The sequence below is a fragment of the Hermetia illucens genome, chromosome 1 (assembly GCF_905115235.1).
Source record: "Hermetia illucens chromosome 1, iHerIll2.2.curated.20191125, whole genome shotgun sequence".
NCBI lineage: Eukaryota > Metazoa > Arthropoda > Insecta > Diptera > Stratiomyidae > Hermetia > Hermetia illucens.
Genome location: NC_051849.1, coordinates 117,958,924 through 117,983,724, shown reverse-complemented (window position 1 = coordinate 117,983,724; position 24,801 = coordinate 117,958,924). Strand labels below are relative to the sequence as shown.

The following is a 24,801-nucleotide window of genomic DNA, read 5'->3' as shown; positions in this document are numbered from 1 at the left end:
AAAAAATAAGTAGAAAAACGGGTGGCGATTGCAAATCATTTAGCCTGACGGACCGTCTCTGCCTACACTACATTGAATGTATAAACAACTTACAACAGAACATTTTTTTGCTCAAACTGCGCTTGTTAAGTTCAAGCGGCGAAAGGGGTGCATTACTGTTTTACTGAGGGTAGTGTAAAGTATGCTGCTTCAAGCCCTTTTCCTATATCTCGGCTGGCGACCAGCATGCTATGTTCATAACGTGGCAGAATTTAAGCCAAGATATGAAATAGATATGAAACTTAAGATAATAGTATGACATATTGAGGGGGAAATCACATTGGAAGACTTATTTTCGCGTGCTTTTTTTGGTGGGTAGAATTAATTGGAATTCACTCAAATTTGAACATTATGTTAGTCATTTTTACGACAAATTTTTTAATAATATAAGTCAAATATAACAAAGAAAATTTTTAAAATTAAACATGTTGTAGGTGTTCAAAAGAAAATATTTGAATTGAATTTTTAACTAATTATATAAAAAAGGACGAGAAAAATATGATATCATTTCAAAGGTTGTTTCATATTCTTCATAATTTTGTAAAGAATCATACCTCCAAAGAACATAATTATCGGTTGAAAAAGATCGTTTTGAGAAAAACACGTTTGAAAAAAAATATAGTTTGAAAAGTCCCCTTTCGGGTATGAAGACATTTTTTAATTCCAATTACAACAAAAATATAGTTGCAACATATAAAAATGCACTCGTACAAGGGGTTCACGCCGAGCATGTACAAATACGCTATATCGGAGAAGATTACGTAGATAACTTGGGCGCTCCAACCGGAGCCTGTCATAAAATTTAAAAGAATGCAAATTTTTCTTTGGAATTTCTGCAGAATATTCTAGGATAGCTTAGATAGATATATGCAATAAAATAGGTTCAATTATGAAGACCTCCTAATATGTTTGCCCCGTAAATGCATATACGGGAATACTTTCCTACCGGAAGCATGCAGAGCTTCTGGTTTCCGACTTGTTTTTAGTTGAAGTAAAGTTGATTACGCTTGGGGAAGAACGGCTTAGAAAAGAGAGAAGACATAGCCATACCATACCATAGAGAAAATATGGGTAATGAAGGTATAGACTTTGGGGTCATCCGGATCCATGCTTGCTTGTAAAAGAAATCCACCAAAGTTGACTTATAAATTTTATAAAAGACATGAAAAAAATTCGATCGACAAGTACAATCGCAAATTAACTACCAATACTTATTCATATCTGGCTCTTCTACATATGTATATTAATTGGTTACTATTTTTGAATTCCTGAAATTTTATTTCTGAATTTCAAGGGTCCTTTACAGATAACTCGACAAATTATGAATTTAATACGCGTATGTATAATATACATATGTCACTTTCCACCTACTTCAGGGTGCCTCTTTTGAATCAACAATTGATATGCATATAAATATAGAGATTTTTTACTGCAACAGAATGGGAGAGCTGCATTCCAACAAGCCTGTTATTGACTTCAGTGCTTAACGACTAACATTTTAGTACGTCAGGCAAAGGACGTCCGCGACATTTATTTACCCATCCAGGCCAACCTTGGAAGCCGTGTCTATTGTAGATTTGCTTTGCGCAACGGGCATCATCCGAAATATCATCGTTAAGGAAATCTATTTAAATTGAAAATAACATAAGAACTTTCAGGTGATAATAAATTTGCTCATATTACTTGCCTTCACATTTCATTTCGCACAGACCTCCTTTCCGTCCTTTCCGGCACCATGTTTTGCTATTGATCTGCAAAAGAAAGATTAAAGATTGCATTTTGTTCTTTTTGCTTTTTGGTCAAAAGGAATTCCTACTTTCCCATAAAATGTCTCATCTCCAAATTACAACAAGATTATATCGTGCGAATAGCTATCATATATGAGCATAAAAGGGGGTAAGGACACAAGCCTAACCAAATGAAGAAATTTACAATTTCCAGAATCTACCCAACAGAAATGGCTGCTGTAGTGAGAATTTAAATAAAATTAATTTACACTGACGCCCAATTTGAAATTTGGTTATTTTGAAAATTATAGTTTAATTTGGTCTTACTATAACTAAAAGTTTCAAAATAGATGCGTGTGTGCGTGTTCGAATGGACTTATATTAAGAAGAAGTTAAATTTCACCTGAGCACCATTTAGAAAACGTTAATATAGCATAACAAACGTGGAACAAATATGTACATGGAGCCTGATTGTCAAATGTGGAATAATGAATAATGCCAGATTAATAGCAGATTGCCGTGGTGGGGTCAGGGCTGTCGAAGCAAAAAAAATTATGCTATCGAAAAATGTGACAAAAAGATACTGAAGGTACCATTTATACGAGCGTGCAATTAAAGCAGTAAGATAACAATACATGGAATTGGAAAGGTATTGAATTTTGAATTTTCTTCCCAGTGTCATGCTATGGCATCCGAAAATTATTTTTTGAGGAAAAATGCCGTTTATGGGGATGGAATTCGAGCATATTCAACCAGGTTAAGATTTATGTGTTAGGAAGGCATATAGACTTGACTTGGAAGATCATACAATAACCGTTCTCATGCCGAGAAGTAAGTATACTTGGGTTGTTGTGTTCTATGCCTAAGGTAGCGTAACCAATTAGGGCATAACACATTAAAATATATTTCCTTTTCAAATTCCAGTCAATAAACACCAATCTCCCCAGCCAGGCAGTTTCACGGATGTTGCGAGTTTTAAGCTCCATATTAGCTCATCTACATTATGCTTTCTATCAAACCCATGCAAGTTGTATTTACTTTTGCCAGACCACAGAAATGAATCCCAAAAGTCTAAAATTTGTATTGTACGTTCTTTCTAAAAGGCTTCGCAACATCTTCTTCGAATGCCGTGGCACTTTTGGAGGGACTTTCTTACGAATGACGCCGAGTTGTTTTTAAATTGCCAGATTCCGCAGTGGGTTGTCCCACTTTATGTCCAACTAAGTGGGTTATTAAGGTTTTGTTAAATATAAAACTTCATTAAAATCGATTGTCTGTCTGTCTGTTGGTCCTCCCGTCTTTTCGTCTGTTCGCTTGTCCATCTGTCCATCTCTTCGTCTGCCCGTCTGTCCATTTGTTCGTCTGTCCGTCTATCCGTCTTTTTTTTTATTTTTTTAATTAGGTGGAAATCTTCAAAACGACTCTAGCCTGGGCACGCTAGAGTGTGGGAGTTTTACCCACTAAAACCACCCCTAACTCCCCCCACTACCCCGTAGAACCACCTTTAGGTATTACATTATGGGGCGAAGTTAGCTTACTTCAGCTAGGTCTCCTTTCTTCCATCTTCCCGCGGGTTTAGTAACCGCGCCTTCCTCACTTTTTCTGCTTTTCGCAGTTTATCCTGGATTACTGCGATTATGGAATTGTTCGCATTCCTGTCTTCTTGGCAAGCTACCATTCTCCGGACAAAATTTTCCGGTGCTAGCACTTCACCTAGAGTTTCCTCTACGTTCCTTCTTTCTTGCACGAACCTAGGACATTGGAAGAAAACGTGCGCTGGGTCCTCTGGGACCCCGTCACAGTTTGGACAATTAGCTGAGGTGTCCAATTTAAACCTGTACAAGTATTGACGGTATCCTCTATGGCTGGTGAGAAACTGGGTGAGATTATAATTGATCTCCCCATGCTTTCTCTCCAGCCACTCCCTGATGGAAGGGATGAACCTGTAAGTCCAACGACCCTTTTTTGACTGGACTGCTTATGGATCTCTGTCTTTCGGCTTTTTTCACCTGCGTTAAGGGAGATATGGACATGCTGTTATAAATGCTCATCATTTCGGTTGCAGGATGTCAATCGGCATCATTCCCGAGATGACGAACGCAGCATCGTCTGAGATGGTCCTGAAGGCAGAACACACCCTTAAGGCTGTTCTTCTGTAAACCGTACTCAGTTTATATGCATTGCCTAAAACCTGCAGCGCGTTTCCCCAAACTGGGACTGCATACTGCATGATCACCCTCACCACCCTGGCTATGAGCAGCATGCAAGTATGACGTGGTCGGTCCTCCTACGTTCAGCATCATCCTTGCGAGAGCCATACTCGTGGTGAATGATTTTTGCTAGTATGCTCTATGTGCTGCTTAAAATCGAGTTTTCTGTTTATCATTATCCCCAAGTATTTGATGGCCGGCTTGGAAGTGATGATATGATTCCCGATTCTAATGCAGGCGTAATTTATTTTGCGGTGTTTACTGATGAGGACCACTTCCGTCTTTTCCTCCGAGAGTGCCAATTCAGCACTCTTTAACCAATCGTTAACAACACTGATTGCTTCGCTTGAGTACAACTCAGCATCCTCGAGATGCTTCGCGACCACAACCAGTGCTATATCATTGACGTAACTTCCCACCGTGGCCTCCTCCAGAACCGAAAGGTTAAGCACATCATTATACATGATGTTCCATAGTAGTGAGCCCGTACAGAGCCCTGTGGCACACCCGCGGAGACAACGTACTCTTTGGGACCATCTTCGGTAGATGGTATACTAGAGTGTTCACTCATGAAAGTAGCTATCGATAATAGAGGCGTGGTAGGTGGGAACACCAATCGTCGCCAGAGACTTGCGCATAAGGTTCCAATTGGCCGAGTTTAATGCATTCCTCACATCCAGGGTCACCACCACACAATATTTGCTAGTACAACCCCTTCCGTGAATTGCATTTTCGGCCAAGCCAATAACCATTTTGATGGCATCAATGGTTGATCTGGCTTTATGGAACCCATAGTTCCTATCTGACGACTGGGAGTAGTCTATTATAAATAACCCGCTCCAACATTTTACCATAGTGGCTAGAAGACATATGGGTCTATATAGCGGTTTGCCAGCCTTAGGCAGCACCACCAGCTTCAGCCGCTTCCACCGTGCAGGAAAGATACCATCGGACATGCACGTTTCGAACAGCTCTGCGAACATATCCGGTCTATATTTGACGACAAGTTTGAGGGCCTTATTCGATATGCCGTCCAGACCCGGGGCTTTGCTGTTGCCTATGGGACTGCAGATCCCCAGCTGCTCGTCCCTGGTGACTGATGAAATCGGCGTCACGTTCAGGGGACGCTGGAAAGTGTCAGTACCCTCCTCTTGTTGGGGAAATAACCCTTGGATTATTTTCAACAAGAGCATAGGGCACGTGATCTGCGGAAATGAAACCTGCTGTTATCGGCTTTCAAAACATAAGCCAACGGCTATGCACTCTGCGCTTGCGAGGTAAGTTTAGAAATATAAGCCTCATTAATGTTCACGGCCCTACAGAGGAGACTGCAGAGTCGGAGAAGGATACCTTGTACGAGGCAGTAGAATGAACCCTCGAAGCCTGTCCCAGATATCAAACTCATACTTGGGGATTTTAACAGCCAAGTAGGGAAGTAGCCCGTATTCAGGCGATATGTTGGCTCCCATAGCTTACACGAAAACACAAATGATAACGGACTGCGTATTATACAATTAGCAGGGTCACACGAAATGGTTGCTGGAAGTACCTGGTTTGCGCGGAAAGCGGTCCACAAACATACGTGGGCTTCTCCAGATGGGTCCACTTTCAACCAAATTGACCACGTATTGATCGAACGCCGCCACCTCTCAGCCTTGATGAATGTCAGAACATATTGGGGGGCCAATACAGACTCGGATCAGTATCTCGTTGGCATGGTGCTCCGAGCTCGAATAACAATACCACCTAGAATCCCCTCTGACAATCAGGTGAGAGTTAACACTGAAGCCATCCACAACACTACCGTCCGCGACAGCTATAAGAGGGAAATGGATGCGACAATAACCGCAGTCAACAGAGGACCTGGAGATGAAGCATTTACAAATGAGTTCCTTATTACGGCAGGCCTAGACCAGATACCGGTTGTTGCGCCGTTGATGATGATGATGATTCGGTATGCCGTCCAGACGCGGGGCTTTGCTGTTGCCTATGCGACTGCAGATCTCCAGCAGCTCGTTCCTGGTGACTGGTGACCCTTGTTGGGGAAATTACCCTTGGATTATTTTCACCAAGAGCATAGAGCACATGATCTGCGGAGATGATCGGCCTCTGAATCGTCCTGTCACGATTTTATAGGCCACGAATTTATGTCCGCTTCCAAACAGAGCCCCTTAAAATATTACATCTTACTCCTCTGAATGGCGAGCTTCCCTGTAGACATGCTCCTTTTGCCCTTGATCGATCCTACCTATTGCCCTCTGAGCCGTTTTTCGGGCTCTGTGGCAAATCGATTGAAGGCTGACAAGTTCACTATTCTACCAATAATTGGGTCTTCTAGTGGGGAATGAGCATCTCCTAGGCATCGACGTATCACATGCCTTAGAGATGCTTTGTGTAATATGGAGAGCTCAATCCGTGGGCGTGCCTGCTTTGTTAGGCAGGTCTAGCCCCACTTCCATGAATGTTTGCTCATCCATCGCTTTTACAGACCACCCTGGTGTTCTGTTGTATTTCGGCTTTCGGGGAGCAGGTCTCTTGCTTGTGACTTCGTCCTTGGTTCAAAGATGATTGTCTGGTGGGCGCTGTACGTGAAGTCCTTGCTAACTTGTCAGGATATGTCGCGTGCCAGCACAGTGCTGAGCAAAGTCAGATCTACAATTGAACTAGCTCCCCGTTTCCGATAAGTGTTTACATCGCCTTCGTTGGCCAGAACTACATCTAATTGCAATTGCTTCTAATAAACGCCGGCCTCTTGCGTTAGTCTCTTTGCTGCCCCACTCAATAGCCCACGCATTAAAGTCACTGGCTACATCCTTTGGACCTCGTCCCCTTGCGTCGTGAATAAGATCGTCTAACAAGTCTTCAAACTCAGGAAATGTGAGACTCGGTGGAGCGTAGCAGCTGTATACGAATATACCGCTTATTTTTGCCCACACAAAACCACTTCCGCCTGACCTATGCTGTATTGTATGGCTTGACGACCGCACGCCCATATCGCCGCTGCACCAGTCGAATCTGTAACCTATAGACCATCGTAGAGATTTTTATTCGGTTCACTAATGATAGCAACCTCCATCGCGGATTTGTAAGTGATCTGCGCAAGCAAATCTTGTGCTACCCTGCAGTGATTAAGGTTTATTTGTATTAACCCCATTTTTTCACTGCAGTTGACGTCTTCCTAAATTCCGGGCATTTACCACTTCCGGCAACATGCCGGTTATCTCGTCCCTCCTTTCCTTCGCACAAAATGTATTTCGCATCTCTATTGCACTCTTTGGCAATATGTCCTTTCTCCCCACATGCCTTCTCGAAGTATCCAAACATTAGGCATTTGAAGCACTTCTTTAAAGAAATCTGCTGTTTGAGTACCACCATACGTTTTTCTTAGCCTCACAATAGATCCTTCGTTGAATTCCTCCAACTTGAATTGTTCCTTCAAGGCAGGAGATCCTTGCATGGATATAGATCTCATGTTTTTGGGAACGAACCGCGAAAGCCGTTAGTTTTCCCCACGCTGGATTTTTTCCGCTCAAACATGAGATCCACTTTCTGGGTCCTCCGCCTAGGTCTTTTAGGTCGGGGTCAGATTTCACCTTCTTTAGTATCTCCGCATACGTTAGATGTCCTCTGCTGGAGATTACAATTGCCTTCGGGCGAATTCGCACTTGTGGTTTTTTGTTTCTTTTCTTGTTCACGACCTTAGTCCAACCACCGCTCTTATTTTCTTTCAGTTTCGTTTCGCTAGCCGACGTTGCTACTTTGGGCAATTTCGGTCCGTCTTAACTTTTAGTTTCGTTTGTTGGACTGGTCGCGACTCCTTTTTTCCTTTTTGGAGCCTGTTGATTCCCCAAAGCTTCACCTTCTTTGTCTCGCACTCGCTTAAACTTTAGTTTTGGTATCTTTGGCCTAGCGTCTGGGGGAATCTCAGCATATTCTGTGAATGCGACCTGGAATGCGGTCAAAGCTTCATTATAAATTGGGTCGACATCCCCAGTTACTAAGCTTCTCCTGACTACTGGATTCATGGAATGCCTTGCAGGTGGAGTACTTGTGTTACTCCTTTGACTAATCCGGTAAGTTGATGATTACAGACCGAGCTTGTTGCCTAGTTGGTAGGGCAACTCGGTTGTTGTCACTAGTCAAAGTGTGTTCGATTCAAGATCCATGTCTCTGTAGTGTAGAACCTCCGCGTCATTGGTTGAAGTGTTTGCGACAATCGGGATGTTGTTATACATTTTCGCATGGTCGCACACACTTTGCGTTAAAAAGCATCATCGCTGTGATGCGGGCCTTTGGATGTTGCCTTCAGCACATCCTTTGGTTAGTCGCCCCTCGGCCCGGGCAATTACCTGGATCCGTATTTAATAATCGCGTCGCGTCTTCTGTCAAAATTTGTAAACTTCCAATAGGGTCCAAAATTGTTGTTCGGTATGCATGATGCAAGAGCTCCCATTGAATGGTATGAACTTCTTCGACTATGTGCGCTCCAAGCGATGATCTTATGCATGATTTTAGTTTCCGGACACTACTTACTCCTTCCGTGATGTGTGCGGTGAATCTAGACTACATAATTCACTATTCAATTTCTGTCATTATTTCGAAAAAAATGTCCACCCCGATGAAGGGGTGCCACACTCCCTCCTCCCTCGGGGGAGCCCCCCCATACAAAATTTCATGTCAATCGGTCTTGATAGAGAGAATTCGGAAGTTGAAAGCTTTAATGACTGGACTAACAGACTTGAAGTTCAGTATAGTTAATAATAACCCAACAACGACTGGAGATTACCAACTCAACATTTTTTATATACCATAGAAATTAATCCTTGAACAAGACGGCGGTTTCATTTAGCGTCATTAGCAGCAGGAGGTCGCACTTCGAACGGAAATGAAAACCTCTTCCTAACATCAATTGCGACGACAAACCATCATGATCGGGGACAGTATTGGATTCGCATCGCACTAGCGTTATTATCGTTGCACTGATCTACAAAATGTATCTAATGTATTGTTCAGCAGCAGTTATTGAGCTCGTCCAGTGGTAAGGTTCTTGGCGAGCAATATGCCTAGGAGTACTAATTATTTAGTTACAGTAGAACTCATAATAATCGCACCTAGAGTCTCACATTGAATTTGCTTCAAATCAACACACGCGGTGTCAATGATTTCCATTGTAATTTAATAAAAGCCCAACACAGTTTCGCTTGTACAGGTAAAAATTCAGTTGTTCACTATTCACATAAATAGTATAATTTGGAGACACTATCGATAGTAATACGTTTCACGCTTCAATTGTTGGGAAAAAAAGAAGAATTTTACCACGAACAGATACAAACAAGTCGGAATACCGGAAGCTGGATGCTTCGGGTATAAATTTTGTTTGCTCATCTATAATATATAGCGCCCAAAGCAAAGCAATTGTTCGGGGAAAACACACCGACAACGAAGGATACAGCCAAAATAACATCCGAATTGATGGTATGGATTCGGACGACGTTTACAAATACCTCGGCATATTGCAAGCAACAACACCTGCTGTGGCAATAATTAAATCTAAGTTGCTGGGGGAATTTGAATTGCTTCGGGTATAAGTTTTGTTTGCTAATCTATAATATATAGCGCCCAAAGCACTGGACAACCCGGACACCAAATATGTAGTATACAGGTGAATATAAGAGACTTGTGAAACGCTCAAAGCAATACTCCTTTAGAGCATACTATAAGGAACTGGAAGGAGAAAGAGAAACCTATAGGCTGTGAAGATTCCTTAAAAGGGATGTGTCGGGCATGTTGGACTTTCTTATGAAACCGGATAGAGTTGTCACGAACTCCAGAGTTGAGTCTGTATAGACTCTCTTGGAAGTACACCATCTGAGAGAACAGGTGACGGAAGCGAGAGGGAGAGAAATAGCGGTCTCTACAAGCCTTTCAACACGAAAGTGTTGCAACGGGAATTGGAATAGTATGAGGGGAGGGCGGTGGTTATGAAAAAGTGAAAGTTCCAATAATGTCTTTTGAAGACTTCAAGCACCAAGCATGGTTGGTTAAATATCTGTCTAGCGATGCTAAAGAGAACCTAGGGTACCTAGAACGACTTCTAACAAATATTTTTCTAACATGTCTTGCGTTGGGTTACGTGTCTATTTCTTGGCAGAAGAGTGCCTGGGAAAGATAATTATTCGAGTCCAAAAACCTGTTGATGCTGCCTGTCAATGAAACTTTGATTAACTGGATCTTTGTTATAACAAGTCAGAGTTGCTGGATGCTGAGGTGAGTGTAGATTTATCTTTACTTTACTTTACTTTCAACAGAATCGAGGAAGATCCGTTCCCAAGGAGGTGTGCTATCGCCACTTGTGTAGAGCATGTTGGCCGACTCCCTACTATGCGAACTACAAAATTTGTCAATACACACTCAAGCCTATGAGGATGACGTGGCTCTGCTAGTTTTGGTTGGGATCTCGGAACGGTCAGTAATAATGTACAACGTGCCATTGATTTGATTGAAAGTTGGTGCTTGAGGCATGGCCTTTCACTAAATCCAAATAAAACACAAGTCGGGAAACCGGAAGCTTGACGGTTCAGGTATAAAAGGTTTTGTGTTTCCCTATGTAAGGAGCATAACGTAGTTCTCCATTGGCTTATAGCCTTGACCCGAGATATTGAAATCGCTTAGTTCTGGGCAGGTTACTGCCATTGCCAGAACTGAGCGATTTAAATATCTCTGGGGCAGGTTACTGATATTGCCAGAACTCAGCGAATTAAATATCTCGAGCCAATGCTATCAGCCAATGGAGAACTGCGTAATGAAATTGTTTCGCGCATTAACGCAACCTGCATGAAGTGGCATTCCCCAACTGGTGTTCTTTGTGATCGACGTATCAGCGCACGTCCCAAATCTAAAATTTACTACAATGTCGTCCGTCTGCCGCTCCCTACAGTTCTGAGTGTTGGCCGACTATAAAGGACAATGAACGGCGTCTTGCGGTAATGGGGGCAAAGATGTTGCATTGCACAAGTGGCGTGACCCGTTTTGATCACGTCTGAAATGAGAATATCCGCGATCGTTATGGGTTTGGGCCGATCAGGGAAAAACTGCCAGAGAGGCATTTTCGATGGTGACTTGGTGGTGCTGGTGGCTTGATACACTGGATGGGGATTTAAAAGTCTCGCGATTACATCGTGATCAGGCATTTGATAAAATAAAATGACGAAACCGATCACGTGGAGTCGACCCCGCTTGTGAACTGAAGGCTGAAGAAAAAGAAAAAGATTGTGAGGAACGACTAGTGCACGACAGCTCTGGGTCACATAGCTAAAAATTCCTCTATTTTCTACAAAACGATTTAAATAAATAATTTGATCGAAAGCCCTGTATTGATAATATTCAACCTCATACGCTTCACACTCTGAGTTTAATATAATTAGCAAATGACAAGAATTTAACCAACATCAAATATAAACAAGTCGGGAAATCGAAAGCTTGGGGCTTCAGGTATGAAAGGTTTTGTTTGCTTCTTCTTTAAGTATATTTGAGTGTAGAACTATCCCATTTGTACGTAGCCCGTTATGTATATGCATTTAGCATGTCTGATTACCGACTTTAGTGTGATATTGATATTTAGTTGCAGTAAATTTACAGGGAAGAGTCAACTTTGAGCTACTGTAACTTTGTTAGTAATGGTATGATTTTGATGAAACTTGGGGATAATATGCTCCATATTATATTTTATACTATTACCAACTTTTATAACTCTGGAATAAACTTAGGGCGGGTTTTACTCAATTTCCCCAAAAATATGGTAATATAGTATTATTAATTTAATTTGAATAGATATCGATATGGAGAGTATTTTGAGGTCTGGGCACTATATAGAGGCAGCTTCATGATTTTTTTCAGATTTTTTGGATGGTTGGTTTCTGAGAATGGGTCCGTTAAAGAAATCATCACTTTCCGCCCTTCCCACTCCCCGCCTTCCCTCCGGCTTCGAAAAGTACTAATCGAGAGCTTTCATTCGATACCCAACATGACTATATTCGGTGAATAAATTACATATACACCCCCTTTTTACATGTATGGGAACCCCCCCTAAATTCAACCTAGAAGGATATCACTCACTGCATGTCTGGGCGTCCTCAGTTCCCACCTTCTCACTAAATTTCGTATCAATCGGTATAGCCGTTTCTGAGAAAAGGAAGAATTCTTGAGATTCTTCTTGAATGCAATTTTAATATTTTACTCGAATGTCAATTATGACGCCAGCATCTTATTTGTCTGGCTTAGGATGCTGTTGATTAGCACGAAATTGATAAGTTTGAACTTCTATAACTTTGACACTAATAGTGGGATTTTCATGGAACTTGGCATGTGCATGCATGTTCTCTATGTCGGTGCAAAATTTAGTACACCTAGGATCAACTTAAGGGGAGTTTTTTAGTCAATTTCTAATAGTTGATAATATACTATTAGTAAATTTATTTGAGCAGATACCGGAATGGGACATCACTCGAAGATTAGATTTAACCTAAGTATTTTACACAAAACCTTAAAAAGGGCTGCAGATAAGTAGGTTCGTCATAAATGCGACTTTAATATTTCAGGCGAATGCCAATTATTCCGGTTAATTATGACGTTAGCATCTTATTTGCATGGCTTTGGAAGCAGAAAATTCGCGCGAAATTGCTAAGTTTGAACTGCTATAACTTTGGCGTTAATTGCCAGATTTCCACGAAATTTAGCACGTATATAGGAAATATTGTCCTCTATGCTGGTAAGTCCTATGATGAATTTCCAGTAAATTTCTAAAAAGTAGTAATATACTATTAGTATGTTTATTTGAGTAGATATCGGAATGGGACACATTTTGAGGCCTATATTTCATCTAATCGCACTACCTTGATTTTTTTCGGATTTTTAGGTTGGGTAGTTTCCGAAAATGAGTCCTGTCTCACTTTAAGTACATACATTTTGACTCCTTACTCACGGATTTTGCAATTCACGCCAAAACTAATGTCTATTTCGGAAAGTACCTTTGATTTGATACCCTACACGACTATATCCGGTGAAAAAAATTTTTGAATGCCCTCTTTGCATGTATGGGGAGCCCCCCTTTAAACTCCACCTAAATTTATGCCACTCGCTATATGCGTGGGATATCATAGTTCTCCTCTGTCCACCAAATTTCGTTCGGATCGGTTTAGCCGTTTTGGAGAAAAATGCGTGTGACAGACAGACAGACAGACAAGCATACATTGAATTGATTTTAATAAGGTTTTGTTTTACGCTAATCCTTAAAAATGATATTATTTGCAAAAAGGAGGAAACTGAATTGTCTTTGTCTTAGATGAGAAGTACAACCCTTCAACTCGGCGAAGAAGTGAAACATCTGGATATTATTCTATACAGAAGTACAAGAACAAACATGTAGCGGTAAAAGTGAAACGTGTTCTCACAGCTTGTGGGCTGTGCAGGCGGACATGGGAGCTTAGGCTGTATGTAATAAGCTAGATATATAGATTTTGCTATCATTAGGCGGATGTCTGCTTATGCATCCGTTGTCTGGTGAGTTAAACTGAACTGGTGGTTCCATTGCAAATTAGCAAACTATATTAATATTGTGACGAAAATCACTTTGGGAAAATTATGTGTGACGTCAATGTAAATCGTAGTAATGATAATTAACCAGGACCCCAAAATTGTATAACAGTAGGGCGAATATTTAGTTAGGGTAATTGTTAACAGCTGACTCTAATGTCGGCAAGAAGATCTTGTCAAAGGCGGAAAGTAGCTTTTTAGTAAAGTGTTTGCATACCTTTTGGGAATGTTTCGCGGGATATAAAAGGGAATGAAGTCCGACCATGGAGTTAGTCAAGATTCAGAAGTAGACTTAAATCCATCGGTTATAAGTAATTGTGCAGTACAGTTGTATAATTTAGTGTAAAATAAACGGTAAGATTAAAGCTATAGAGCGGATTTTTGTTTAGTGCTGTGCACAACTGAGAAAAAAGCGGAAAAATCAGGATAACTGGGTGGTCCACTGGAGCTTTCGAGGAAGAGACTGGCGGCTTTAGAAAGAGGTTACTACCCGAAGGGAACAGCGCTGGAAAAAGTGAGGAAGTTATGTCAACGGATAACTAAGGTATCCGAATCTACAATGCCGCGTCGTAAGTTCTATCACAGCAGGAAACCAAATTACTGGTGAAACCAAGAAATCGCGCTGTTGAAAGCATCGTTTCTGGGAGTGAGGAGGTTTTGGCAAAGGACTAGAGGAAAGCCAGAAAACCGGCAATCGGAGGGGGAATACCGCGATCTTCGAAGTAGCTTTAAGAAGGCTATACGGGAAATTAAGCGGAATTCCTACAAGCAGTTCTGCCTTGAAGAAATACAAACCCAGGGGGCGCTGCTTACAAGGCTGTAATGAACAAGATTCGTGGACAAAAATCACCCCAAGTGACGTGCCTGCGACTCTTGTTCAAAATAAACTCAATCCTTTTTCCGCGACAAAAAGAAAGTGGACCTCATCCAATGATTGAACAGGACATGCTCTTAATTTTTGAGGTAACCGAAGAGGAACTAGAGGAGATCTGTGGACGGATTAGGGAAAATAAGGCTCGGGGAATGGACGCGATTCCGAACAAAGCCCTGAAGTTAACTGCTAAAAGCAGGCCCGCATGGTTCATAAATATATTTAAATCATGCATGGTTGAAGGAGTGTTTCTCGCTCAGTGGAAGAGGCAGAGCATGGTTCTGCTACCGAAGCCTCAAAAACCACCTGGCATACCCTCTTCATAATACTCTATCTGTCTTTTAGACGCTATGGGAAAGATGTTGGAGAGAGTGATACACAACAAGCTGCTTCTGTTCGTCGAGCTAGTAGGTGGCCTATCGGAGCGGCAGTATGGGTTTCGTAGAGCACGGTCCACGGTGAATGCAATTGCAACGATCCTGCACCTGACCCGGGAGGCATCGGCCGCTGGTAAGTGCTGCGCGGTGGTAACGCTGGTTGTCCGAAATTGTTTTAACTCAGCCAACGGGGGTTGGATTAAGGGCACCCTGGCTAAACTGGGTGTCCCTGGCTACTTAGCTCGGATAATCGAGAGTTACCTCTCGGAGATACTTCTTTGGTATGAGAGGGACGACGGAGCAAAGGAATATATTGTGACAGCAGCTGTTCCCCAAGGCTTCGTACTGGGGCCCCTGCTGTGGAACATAATGTATGACCGAGTGCTCGGCCTTCGCGTGCCAAGGGAGGCAACATTGATTGGTTTTGCAGACGACCTGGCAGTGGTAGTAGTTGTAAAACACCACCAGGACGTGGAACTGTATCCGAGTGAAACCATTCATGCTATCAAAGCATGGCTTTAGATAGTGAAATCCTACCTGGCGGAGATAAGACGGAGGTGGTCCTTATTACAAATCGCAGGAAAAACAACACTGTCAAAATCCGGGTTGGTAATCACGAGATCGTTTCAAAATCGATCATTAGATACCTGGGGGAATGATCGATGCCAAGTTGAACTTCAAGTGGCACTTGGACTATGCTCACGAAAAAGCACTAGCCTTTGCTAATTTTTATATCAGAGCCGGGTTACTTTATATCTTGGCTAGTTTACCATATTTATTTTCGTAAATAAGTTACAAAGTACTCTTTTTAAGGTTGTGTGTGAAAAGAAAAACCCATTAGAATCGAATCGATGTCTGTGGGTCCATCTGTCTGTCTCTCACACTCGATTTATTGGGAAACGGTTAGAAAATTTGAATGATATAAAAAATAACGCAAGGCATAACTTCGGCCAGTTTGAAGGAAATTCAACTATTATTAACAAAGTTACATAATGTGAAACTCTTTTTTTCATGCATTCTATAACGAGTATGCCGTCATCATACCATATCAATTCGTCAATATTACAACGAACTGAACGCATATGCATGGGGGTCCCAAAAAACATTTCGTTTCAAGTTTTTATTCATTTTTATATCAATATAAATTACTCCCGGCAGACATATGTATGTAGTAGTAGTGCCTAATTCAAATAGATATATTTATACATTAAAGCAGCGATATTCAATATACGTACGACCGTGTAGACACAAGACCTTATTAAAATCGGTTTACTGTCTGTCTGTCCATCACACGCATTTTTCTCGGAGACGGTTGTAGCGATTGACACCAAATTTAGTAAAAAGGTGGGAACTGTGAACGCTCACGCATATAGTCAGTAACATCCTTATACGTCGAATTTAACATGCATTCTACATGCAAAAAATTTTTTTCCATCAAATACAGTCATGTGGGGTATCAAATTAAAGGTCTCCATTAGTACTTTCCGGTCTTAATTTGGACAGCAATTGGAAAGGTGGAGAGTGCGGGGGGCCTCCTGATTTTTCTAGATTTTTCGGTTTCGTAGTTTCTGAGAATGGTCCCCCTTAAAGAAATGATCATTTTCATTTATTCGAATCCCCGCACTCCCCACCTTTCCAAGAAATGTCAAAACTAAGACCGGCTTCGAAAAGTACTAATCGAGACCTTTAATTTGATACTCTACATGACTATATTTGCCGAAAAAAAATTGTACACCACCCCTTTGGAATGTATGGAGACTCCTCTTAAATTCAACGTAAAAGGATGTAAAACACTGTATGTGTGAGCATTCACAGTTCCCACCTTTCCACCAAATTTGGTGTCAATTGCTATAACGGTCTTTGAGAAAAAATGCGTGTGACCGACAGAACCGACAGACAGACAGTAAACCGATTTTAATAAAAGATATGAGATAATAACCGGTGCAACGGTAATTTGAACATTCTGCTAGCCTGTCTTTCCTTTTAAAGTTTTGTGTAAAACAAGACTTTAATAAAATCGTTTCACTTTCTTTCTGTCCGTCTGTGATACGCACCTTTCTCCAAAATGTCAATCGATCGAAATTTGGTGGACATATGGGTACTCTAAAATCCCACGCTTACGCATGGTGTGGGGTATCAATTAGTACTTTCCGAAATTGATATTAGTTTTGACATGGATTGTAAAGTGCGCGAGTACGAAGTCGAAATGTGTGCACTTAAAATGAGGCAGGATTCGTTTCTGGAAACTACTCAACGCAAAAATCTGAAAAATGATGGTGGTGATATTATGAAATCTAGGCATCAAAATATGTCCCCGATATCTGCTCAAATAAACTTAAAATTAGTGGCAAGTACGTTATCAACTTTTGAAAATTGATTGAAAAACCTTTCTTAAGTTCAACTTAGAAGTACTAAATAATGCACCAGCGTAAAGGACACTATTGTGTTTATGCATATTCAGTTTCATTGAAAGCCTACCATTAGTATCAAAGTTATAGCATATCACACGCACCAATTTGGAGCGAATTTATCTTAAAACATGCAAATAAAGTGCTTACGTCATTATTAACGAGAATAATTGACATTCGAGTGAAAGATTAAAATTGTATTCATGAAGAATCTACTTCTCCCCAACGTTTTTAAGGTTTTGTGTATATCACGGGGCGGAGTTAGCTTACTTTAGCTAGGTCTCCTTCCGAATAACCGCGGGGTTCGTAACCGCGCCTTCCTCATTTCTTCTGCTTTCTGTAGTTTATCCTGGATTGTGGCGATTGTGGAATTGATCGCAGCCCAATCCTCCTAGCAAGCTACCATTCTCCGGACAAAATTTTCTAGTGATAGCACTTCACCAAGAGTTTCCTCTAGGTTCCTCAGGGACTCCGTCGCAGCTTGGACAGTTAGATGAGGTGTCCAATATAACCCTGTACAAGTATTTACGGTGAGAAACTGAGTGAAATTATAATTGATCTCCCCATGCTTCCTCTCCAGCCACTCCCCGATGGAAGGGATCCACCTATAAGTCCAACGACGCTCTTCTGACTGTTCCCATCGTTGTTGTCATCTGCTTATGGATCTCTCTCTTTCGGCTTTTTTCACCTGCGATAAAGGAGAGATGGTCCTGGTGTTATAAATGTTCATTATCTCGGTTGCCAGGATCCCGAAGGCAGAACACACTCTTAAGACTGTTCTTCTGTAGACCGCGCTCATTTTATGTCCATTGCCTAAAGAATGCAGCCCTTTTCCCAAACTGGGACTGCATACAGCAAGATAGAACTCACCACCCTGGCTATGAGCAGCGTGTAAGTATGCCGCCTTCCTCCTACGTTCGACGTCATCCGTGTCAGAGCCATACTCGTGGTAGACGCCTTTCCGCAAGTATACTCTCTGTGCTGCTTTAAATTGGGTTTTCCGTCTATCATCACTCCCAAGTGTTTGATGGCCGGCTTGGAAGTGATGATACGATTCCCGATTCTAATGCGAGCGTAATTTCTCTTGCGGTGGTTAGTGATGAGGACCGCTTCCGTCTTTTCCTCCGCGAATGCCAGTCCAGCACTCTCTAATCAAGCAATAACAACACTGATTGCTTCACTTGAGTACAACTCAGCATCTTCGAGATGCTATACATGATGTTCCACAGTAGTGAGCCCAGTACAGAGCCCTGTGGGTCACCCGCGGAGAAAACGTACTCCTTGGGTTAGTAGCTATTGACAATGGCAGCGAAGTAGGTGGGAACACCAGTCGTTGCCAGAGACTTTCGTACAAGGGTTCAATTGGCCGAGTTGAATGCATTACTCACATCCAGGGTCACCCCACACTATATTTGCTGGTACAACCCCTTCCCTGAATTGTATTTCGGGGCTTTGTTACCGCCTGTTCGACTGTAGATCTCCAGCACGCCGGTGGAATCGGCGTGAAATTCACGAGGAGCTGGAACGTGTCAGTACCCCCCTCTTGGGGAAATAAACTCTGGATTATTTTCAACAAGAGCATAGAGCACGTGATCTGCGAACATAAACGACCTCTTGAGATCATACCGATTTTATCGGCGTCACTTCACGGATTTATGTTCGTTTCCGCTGGATAGCGAGCTTGAGGTTCTTGGGCGTTTCCCTATAGGCATGCTTCGTTTGCCCTTGATCGATTCCATTGCTCTTTGAGTCGTTCGTCTGGCTCGGTGGCAAATCGATCGAAGGCTGGCAAGTTCACTATTCCACCAATAATGGGATCTTCTAGTGGGAAATGAGCCTTTCCTAGGCATCGAGAGGTCAGATGCTTTAGAGATGTGACCTGCTTTGCTAGGCAGGTCTAGCCTCACCTCCATGAATGTTTGCTCATCCATCGCTTATCTGTCTGTCTGTCTGCCCGCATTTTTCTCGGAAACGGTTGTATCAATTCCTACCAAATTTGGTGAGACGGTGGGAACTCCATACATGCAAAAGGGGGTGGAATTTTTTTTTTCATCAAATATGTTTATGTGGTGTGTCAAATGGAAGGTCTCGGTTAGTACTTTCCGAAGCCGGTGTTTGTTGGAAAGGTGCGGGTGCGGGGGGTCGAAGGTGGTTGTTTTTTTAACAGACCCATTCTCAGAAACTGCTCAACCGAAAATCCGGAAAAAATGAAGATATTTATTGAAATAAAGTTAATAATAGTAAATTACCATTATTTTTCAATAATTGGCTGCAAAACCCCCCTTAAGTACATTCTAGCACCACGAAATTTTGCAACAATGTAAGGTAAAATCTAGAATACAACAATGTAGGGTCATATGTCTTTATAAAAGAAATAAACCAAACCTTTCATACCTGAAGCGTCCACCTTCCGGTTTCCTAACTTGTTTTGTATCTGTTAACTTCTTCACATTTGCTAATAATATTGAACTCCTAGTGTGAAGCCTATGCGGTTAATTATTATCAACACAGTGCTTTCCAGATGAAATTGCTTTTTAAAAAATAGAGGTCAATTGAATTTTTAACTATGTACCCACGGAATTTTCATGCACTCCTTGTTCCTCACATAGGGAATCACAAAACTTTTTATACCTGAAGCATCTAGCTTCCGGTTTCTCGACCTGGTTCATATTGGAACGGTCGTGTTAGTCAGATGGCGTTCTTCCATCCTCAATAACCCGATTGGAGACCTGAAGTTGAGCTATGGTGTCGTCATGTTGTTCTGTGCCAGCTTCTGAAGGGCTGATAAGTGGACTTGCTCCAAATGTCAGCTTATTGCTTATGTAAGCGGAGAATGAGCAAATCTTTTCTTTGAAATTTAATCGAAATATTGCTGCCACTTGTACATTGCGACTCGTCGCTCGGTAAGTAAAGTCTCTCTATACACACAGAACTCGAACCTCAAAATACTCACATCCTGGTATATTTGTACATTTGGACATTTTCTGAAATACATTCTTAAATCTATTTTTGAAGTAAGAATTTTTACATGTCATAATGTGGAATGTAATTCTGATAAGTTTCGTGCAAGTTTCGTTATAATTAGGGAAGTTATTTTAGTCCAATGTAACCTCTTTGGCGTATAGTTACCGCGTCTTAAGATAGGATCACCTTAGACTGAATAAAACTACACAAGAAATCGGCAGAATCTTTCAAACCTGAAGGGTCCAGCTTTCGGTTTCGTTTAGATTTTTCTGTGTAATTGGCCATAACTAGTCCTGAGGGTCATTCTAGCTTGCCCCAACAATTATAGTCATTACTTTATTTTATTTCAGTTAAGAATGAGGGAAGCAAAACCATAATATATATATATATTATATATAAGTAAATAATTACATATATATTTACACGTGAAAAATTAATAAATTCTTAAATAAATAAAGAAAGTATAGTTTTAGTATGGTAATTGGTAATGGTAATGGTAATTTATATTAAAATCCTTTAAAAGGCAACAAGCTAGCATGTAAAAACATACATGAAATAAATACATATATATCATATAATAACAATAATAATCGTTGGCGATACAATCTACATGGATCAGGGCCTTGCAGTGTGTTGGAGCACTTCATTCGAGATTGTAACCGTACCCACAGGATTACCCTGTAGAAGGCAATGTGGTCAGCACTGCGCACGCCCGAAATTATTACCCTGATTTGACTCAGGTACTCATTCACAGTTGAGTCGACGTGCATAGAGTTCATTTGATTACACCAATACACCACACGATTCATCAGGAACCAATTCTGGTGCTCCGGAGGCAAATCTGAAAGCACCTCAACAAGCAGGCATACGAATTTTAAAATGCCCCTCAAGGAAATGTGTGTTGCAAATAGGGCAATTTCTGTTACTGTTCTGCTTTTGCTCTATCCAACTGCTGTTAAGAACCATGAATTTAAGTTGTGCTATGATTTTTACAGTAGTTTCCTCTGTTATTTTGTCTGTCACAATATTTTGTTTAATTGAGTAGGGGAAGCAGTGCCTCCCTTGTGACGCCACGCCACTGAACTAAATAATAAAGTTTTAATGTTTACAGCTAAAGGGACCGCACAGTGCGCGAAGTTTGCTCAGCACAACAAAAAGTAACGGCAAAACGCCGGCATTCCAATTTCTTTTTATGTAACATTATGTTCTGAAGTTCACATTTCATATTAAAAACAAGTCGGAATACCGGAAGCTGGCGCTTCAGATATAAAGGTTTTGTGTTTGTGTTCATCTTAGGCTAAAAACCTAAAATATTAATTCATATTTTTTTACAAACTACAAGAAATACGTACATATTACAGACGTAGATATTATGCTCACCCTAAACAAACCAACATTTCCTATTACCGAATAATATGCTTATATATGTACGTATATTGATCGTAAACATACTTCCGGTTTACTTCGTGCACAAAAGTCTACATATGTACATATGAAGTACGCGTGTTTAAAGTACAATGGTTCAGATAGATATAGTATCTGAATTAGGCACTACCCCAAAGCTTCATTTACATATCCATACTATATAAATACACATATATTTGTCTGGACTAATTGATATTGATATATAATATAAATGATTAAAAAACTAAAACGAAATGTTTCCTCCCATTCACGTGAGCTCATTTTGTTGCGGTTTTGACTAACTGATATGTTATGATGACGTCACACACGATTTAGAATGCAAGAAATCCACACAAAATGTGAAAGTTTCACCTTCTATAACTTTGTTAATAATACTTGGATTCCCTTTAAACTTTCAAGCTTATGCCTTACGTTATTCCCTATACAAGTTCCAAATGCGAAATGCGAATATCCTATTATTTACTTTATTTGCGCAGATATCGGAACGGGATATATTTTGAGGTCTAGATTTCGATTGGATACACAACTGTGATTTTGTTCACATTTTGCGGTTGGATAGGTTCTGAGAACGAGATCTGTTACACTCTTTGGGGGCCGTATTTTGAGCCATGGCTCTCCTAGGCTTCATCCGATATCAAATATGTGACCAGTTTCGAAAAGTATTAATTGAGCCCTTTAATTTGATACCACACATTCTGTGAAAAGAAATGTTGCACCCCCCATTTACATGTATGGGGAGCTCCCCTTTACTGTCTGTAAAACGAACCACAGACCATATGCTCTCACTAAGTTTCGTGACAATCTGTCTAGCTGTTTTCGAATAAATCGGGTGTGACAGACAGACGGACATACAGACATCGAATCGATTCTAATAAGGTTTTGTTTCACAGGCCGGGACACCGAAAGCTGGGCGTTTCGGGTATAAAGGTTTTGTGTTCATTTTATATGAGAAACTCTCTAAGCACGATTTTCCATTCGTATATAGGTACGAATACAACATATTCCATCGTATTTGCCAAACTGCAACATGCACATATCTATCAACGACGCAAACCGCAACTAAAAAAAAACCAAAAAACGAAAATTAAAACGTCCCAATGGACCCTGCACTTTACATAATTTCAGTCTATATGATGATGATGTCATACACCTCTTAGGGTGCAATAAATTTACTTGAAATGCGAAACTTCTCTAACTTTGTTAGGATTGCGTTCAAACTTTTCAGAATTATGTTCTATATTATCGGTTGTTCTTCTGGAATGGATTTAAAAGCGGTTTTCTGGTAAATTTCCAAAACATGGTAATATACTATTTTTAATTTTATTTGTGCAGATATTGGAACGGGATGTATTTTGAGGCCAAGATTTCATATAGATGCGTCACTGTGATTTTTTTCAGGATTTCGGTTGGATAGGTTCTGAGAACGAGACTTGTTTCACATTTTGAGCCCACACTCCTGTATATTTCATACAATATCAGAAATAAGATCAGTTTCGCAAAGTACTAATCGAGCCCTTTGATACCCACATGACCATTTTCTGTGAGAAAAAATGTGCACCCCGCTTTCCCCATCAAACTCAACACTGGCTGCTTGTACACCCACAGACTATATGTTCTCACCGAATTTCGTGACAATCGGTTCAACCGCTTCCAAGTAAATCGGGTGTGACAGACAGATGGACAGACAGAGAGACATTGAATCGATTTCAATAAGGTTTTGTTTCAGACATAAGCGTAGTGTTCGTGAGTTCACTCCAATTTTCAGTGGGTATTAAAATCAATTGAAAACAAGTCGGGAAACCGGAAGCTGGGCGCTTCAGGTATGAAAGGTTTTGTTTGCTTCTTGTGTGAGTATATATTATCCCATTTGTACGTAGCCCGATAAGAATATGCATTTAGCAGATTTAGTACTTCGGGTTGTAAATTTACACGGTAAGGCAACTTTGTGCTACTGTAACTTCGCTACTAATAGTATGCTTTTGATAAAACTTGGGGATAATATGCTTTATATTATATTATATTTTATACTACTACGAACTTTTATAATTCTGACATAAACTTAAGGGAGGTTCTACTCAATTTTCCCAAAAATACGGTAATATACTATTATTAACTTATTTTGAATAGATATCGATATGGAGAGTATTTTGAGGCGTGGGTACCGTATAGAGGCAGCTTCGTGATTTTTTCAGATTTTTCGGTTGGGTAGTTTCTGAGAAAGGCTCCGTTAAATAAATCATCACTTTGCACCCCTCCCACTCCCCGCCTTTCCAACAAATCTCAAAACTAAAACCGGCTTCGAAAAGTACTAATCAAGGCTTTTCATTTGATATCCCACATGACTATATTTTGTGAAAAAAAAATTTTACACCCCCCTTTTACATGTATGGGGACCCCCCCTAAATCTCAACGTAGGAGGATATCACTCACTGCATGTCAGGAGGTCCACAGGTCCCATCTTCTCACCAAATTTCGTGTCAATCGGTATAGCCGTTTCTGAGAAAAGTGCCTGTGACAGACAGACAGACCTGTGCGGAGTTGCCAAATCTCCCATCAGGCGCGTCCCTTCGTGCGGATAAGGGAATGCTCGGCGGATGCGTAGGAATATGCACATAAACGCATTTGGAGGTGTGCGTGTATGGGCATGCTTTTGCGCTGGCCGGTTTTTGGGAGTGGGCAAGCAGACTCCCGGCCGTCGATATCCCTCGACTGCAGTGCCTCGGTGGTGGATTACTTGGCCACCGTTGCATCAAATACTACAAGTAGCCTGGAGAAAGAGGCATTTAAAAGGAGTACATCACTCCCAGGAACGCCTGTTCAAAACACAAGAAAAGATGGGGCACAAACTGGTCATTTATTAGCCCATAGCGGGGTAACTACACCTTGTCGAAACATGCCGCAGGACTTAGTGTTTGATCCATTTAAAAGAGGCTCGACGATCGTGCGATCTCCTCCGAAATCAACCTTGATGAAGGAAGGAAATCAGGGAAGCTCCAGGAAGGCTAATAAGTACGTAAGTGCCCAATGTGAAAACCAAGCGGAGGAGCTATGTCAGAGTCCGGACGAATCATCGTTTGCCCTACTCGGAGGCAAAATAGTAGAGTTGTCTGAATTTATTAAGGACAAACACAACGTGCACCAGGCCATCAAAAACATGGTCTGTACCATTCGGGTACTATACAATGGTGT

General features: G+C 41.1%; 2 protein-coding genes across 3 annotated transcripts in view; one reads left to right on the top strand and one right to left on the bottom strand.

Moving 5' to 3' along the window:
- The window catches only part of LOC119650440 (carboxypeptidase N subunit 2), a 307,216-nt gene that overhangs the window by 19,331 nt on the left and 263,084 nt on the right, over nt 1–24,801 (top strand). The gene's annotated exons all lie outside the window — the stretch shown is intronic.
- The window catches only part of LOC119650451 (lysozyme), a 63,294-nt gene continuing 39,035 nt past the window's right edge, over nt 543–24,801 (bottom strand). Inside the window, exons 4-5 of the mRNA XM_038053309.1 lie at nt 1,727–1,790; nt 543–1,663 (exon numbers count right to left, since the gene is read on the bottom strand). Coding sequence (XP_037909237.1) covers nt 1,530–1,663; nt 1,727–1,790 — 198 coding nt within the window. The 3' untranslated portion in view covers nt 543–1,529. The remainder of the gene's footprint in view (nt 1,664–1,726; nt 1,791–24,801) is intronic.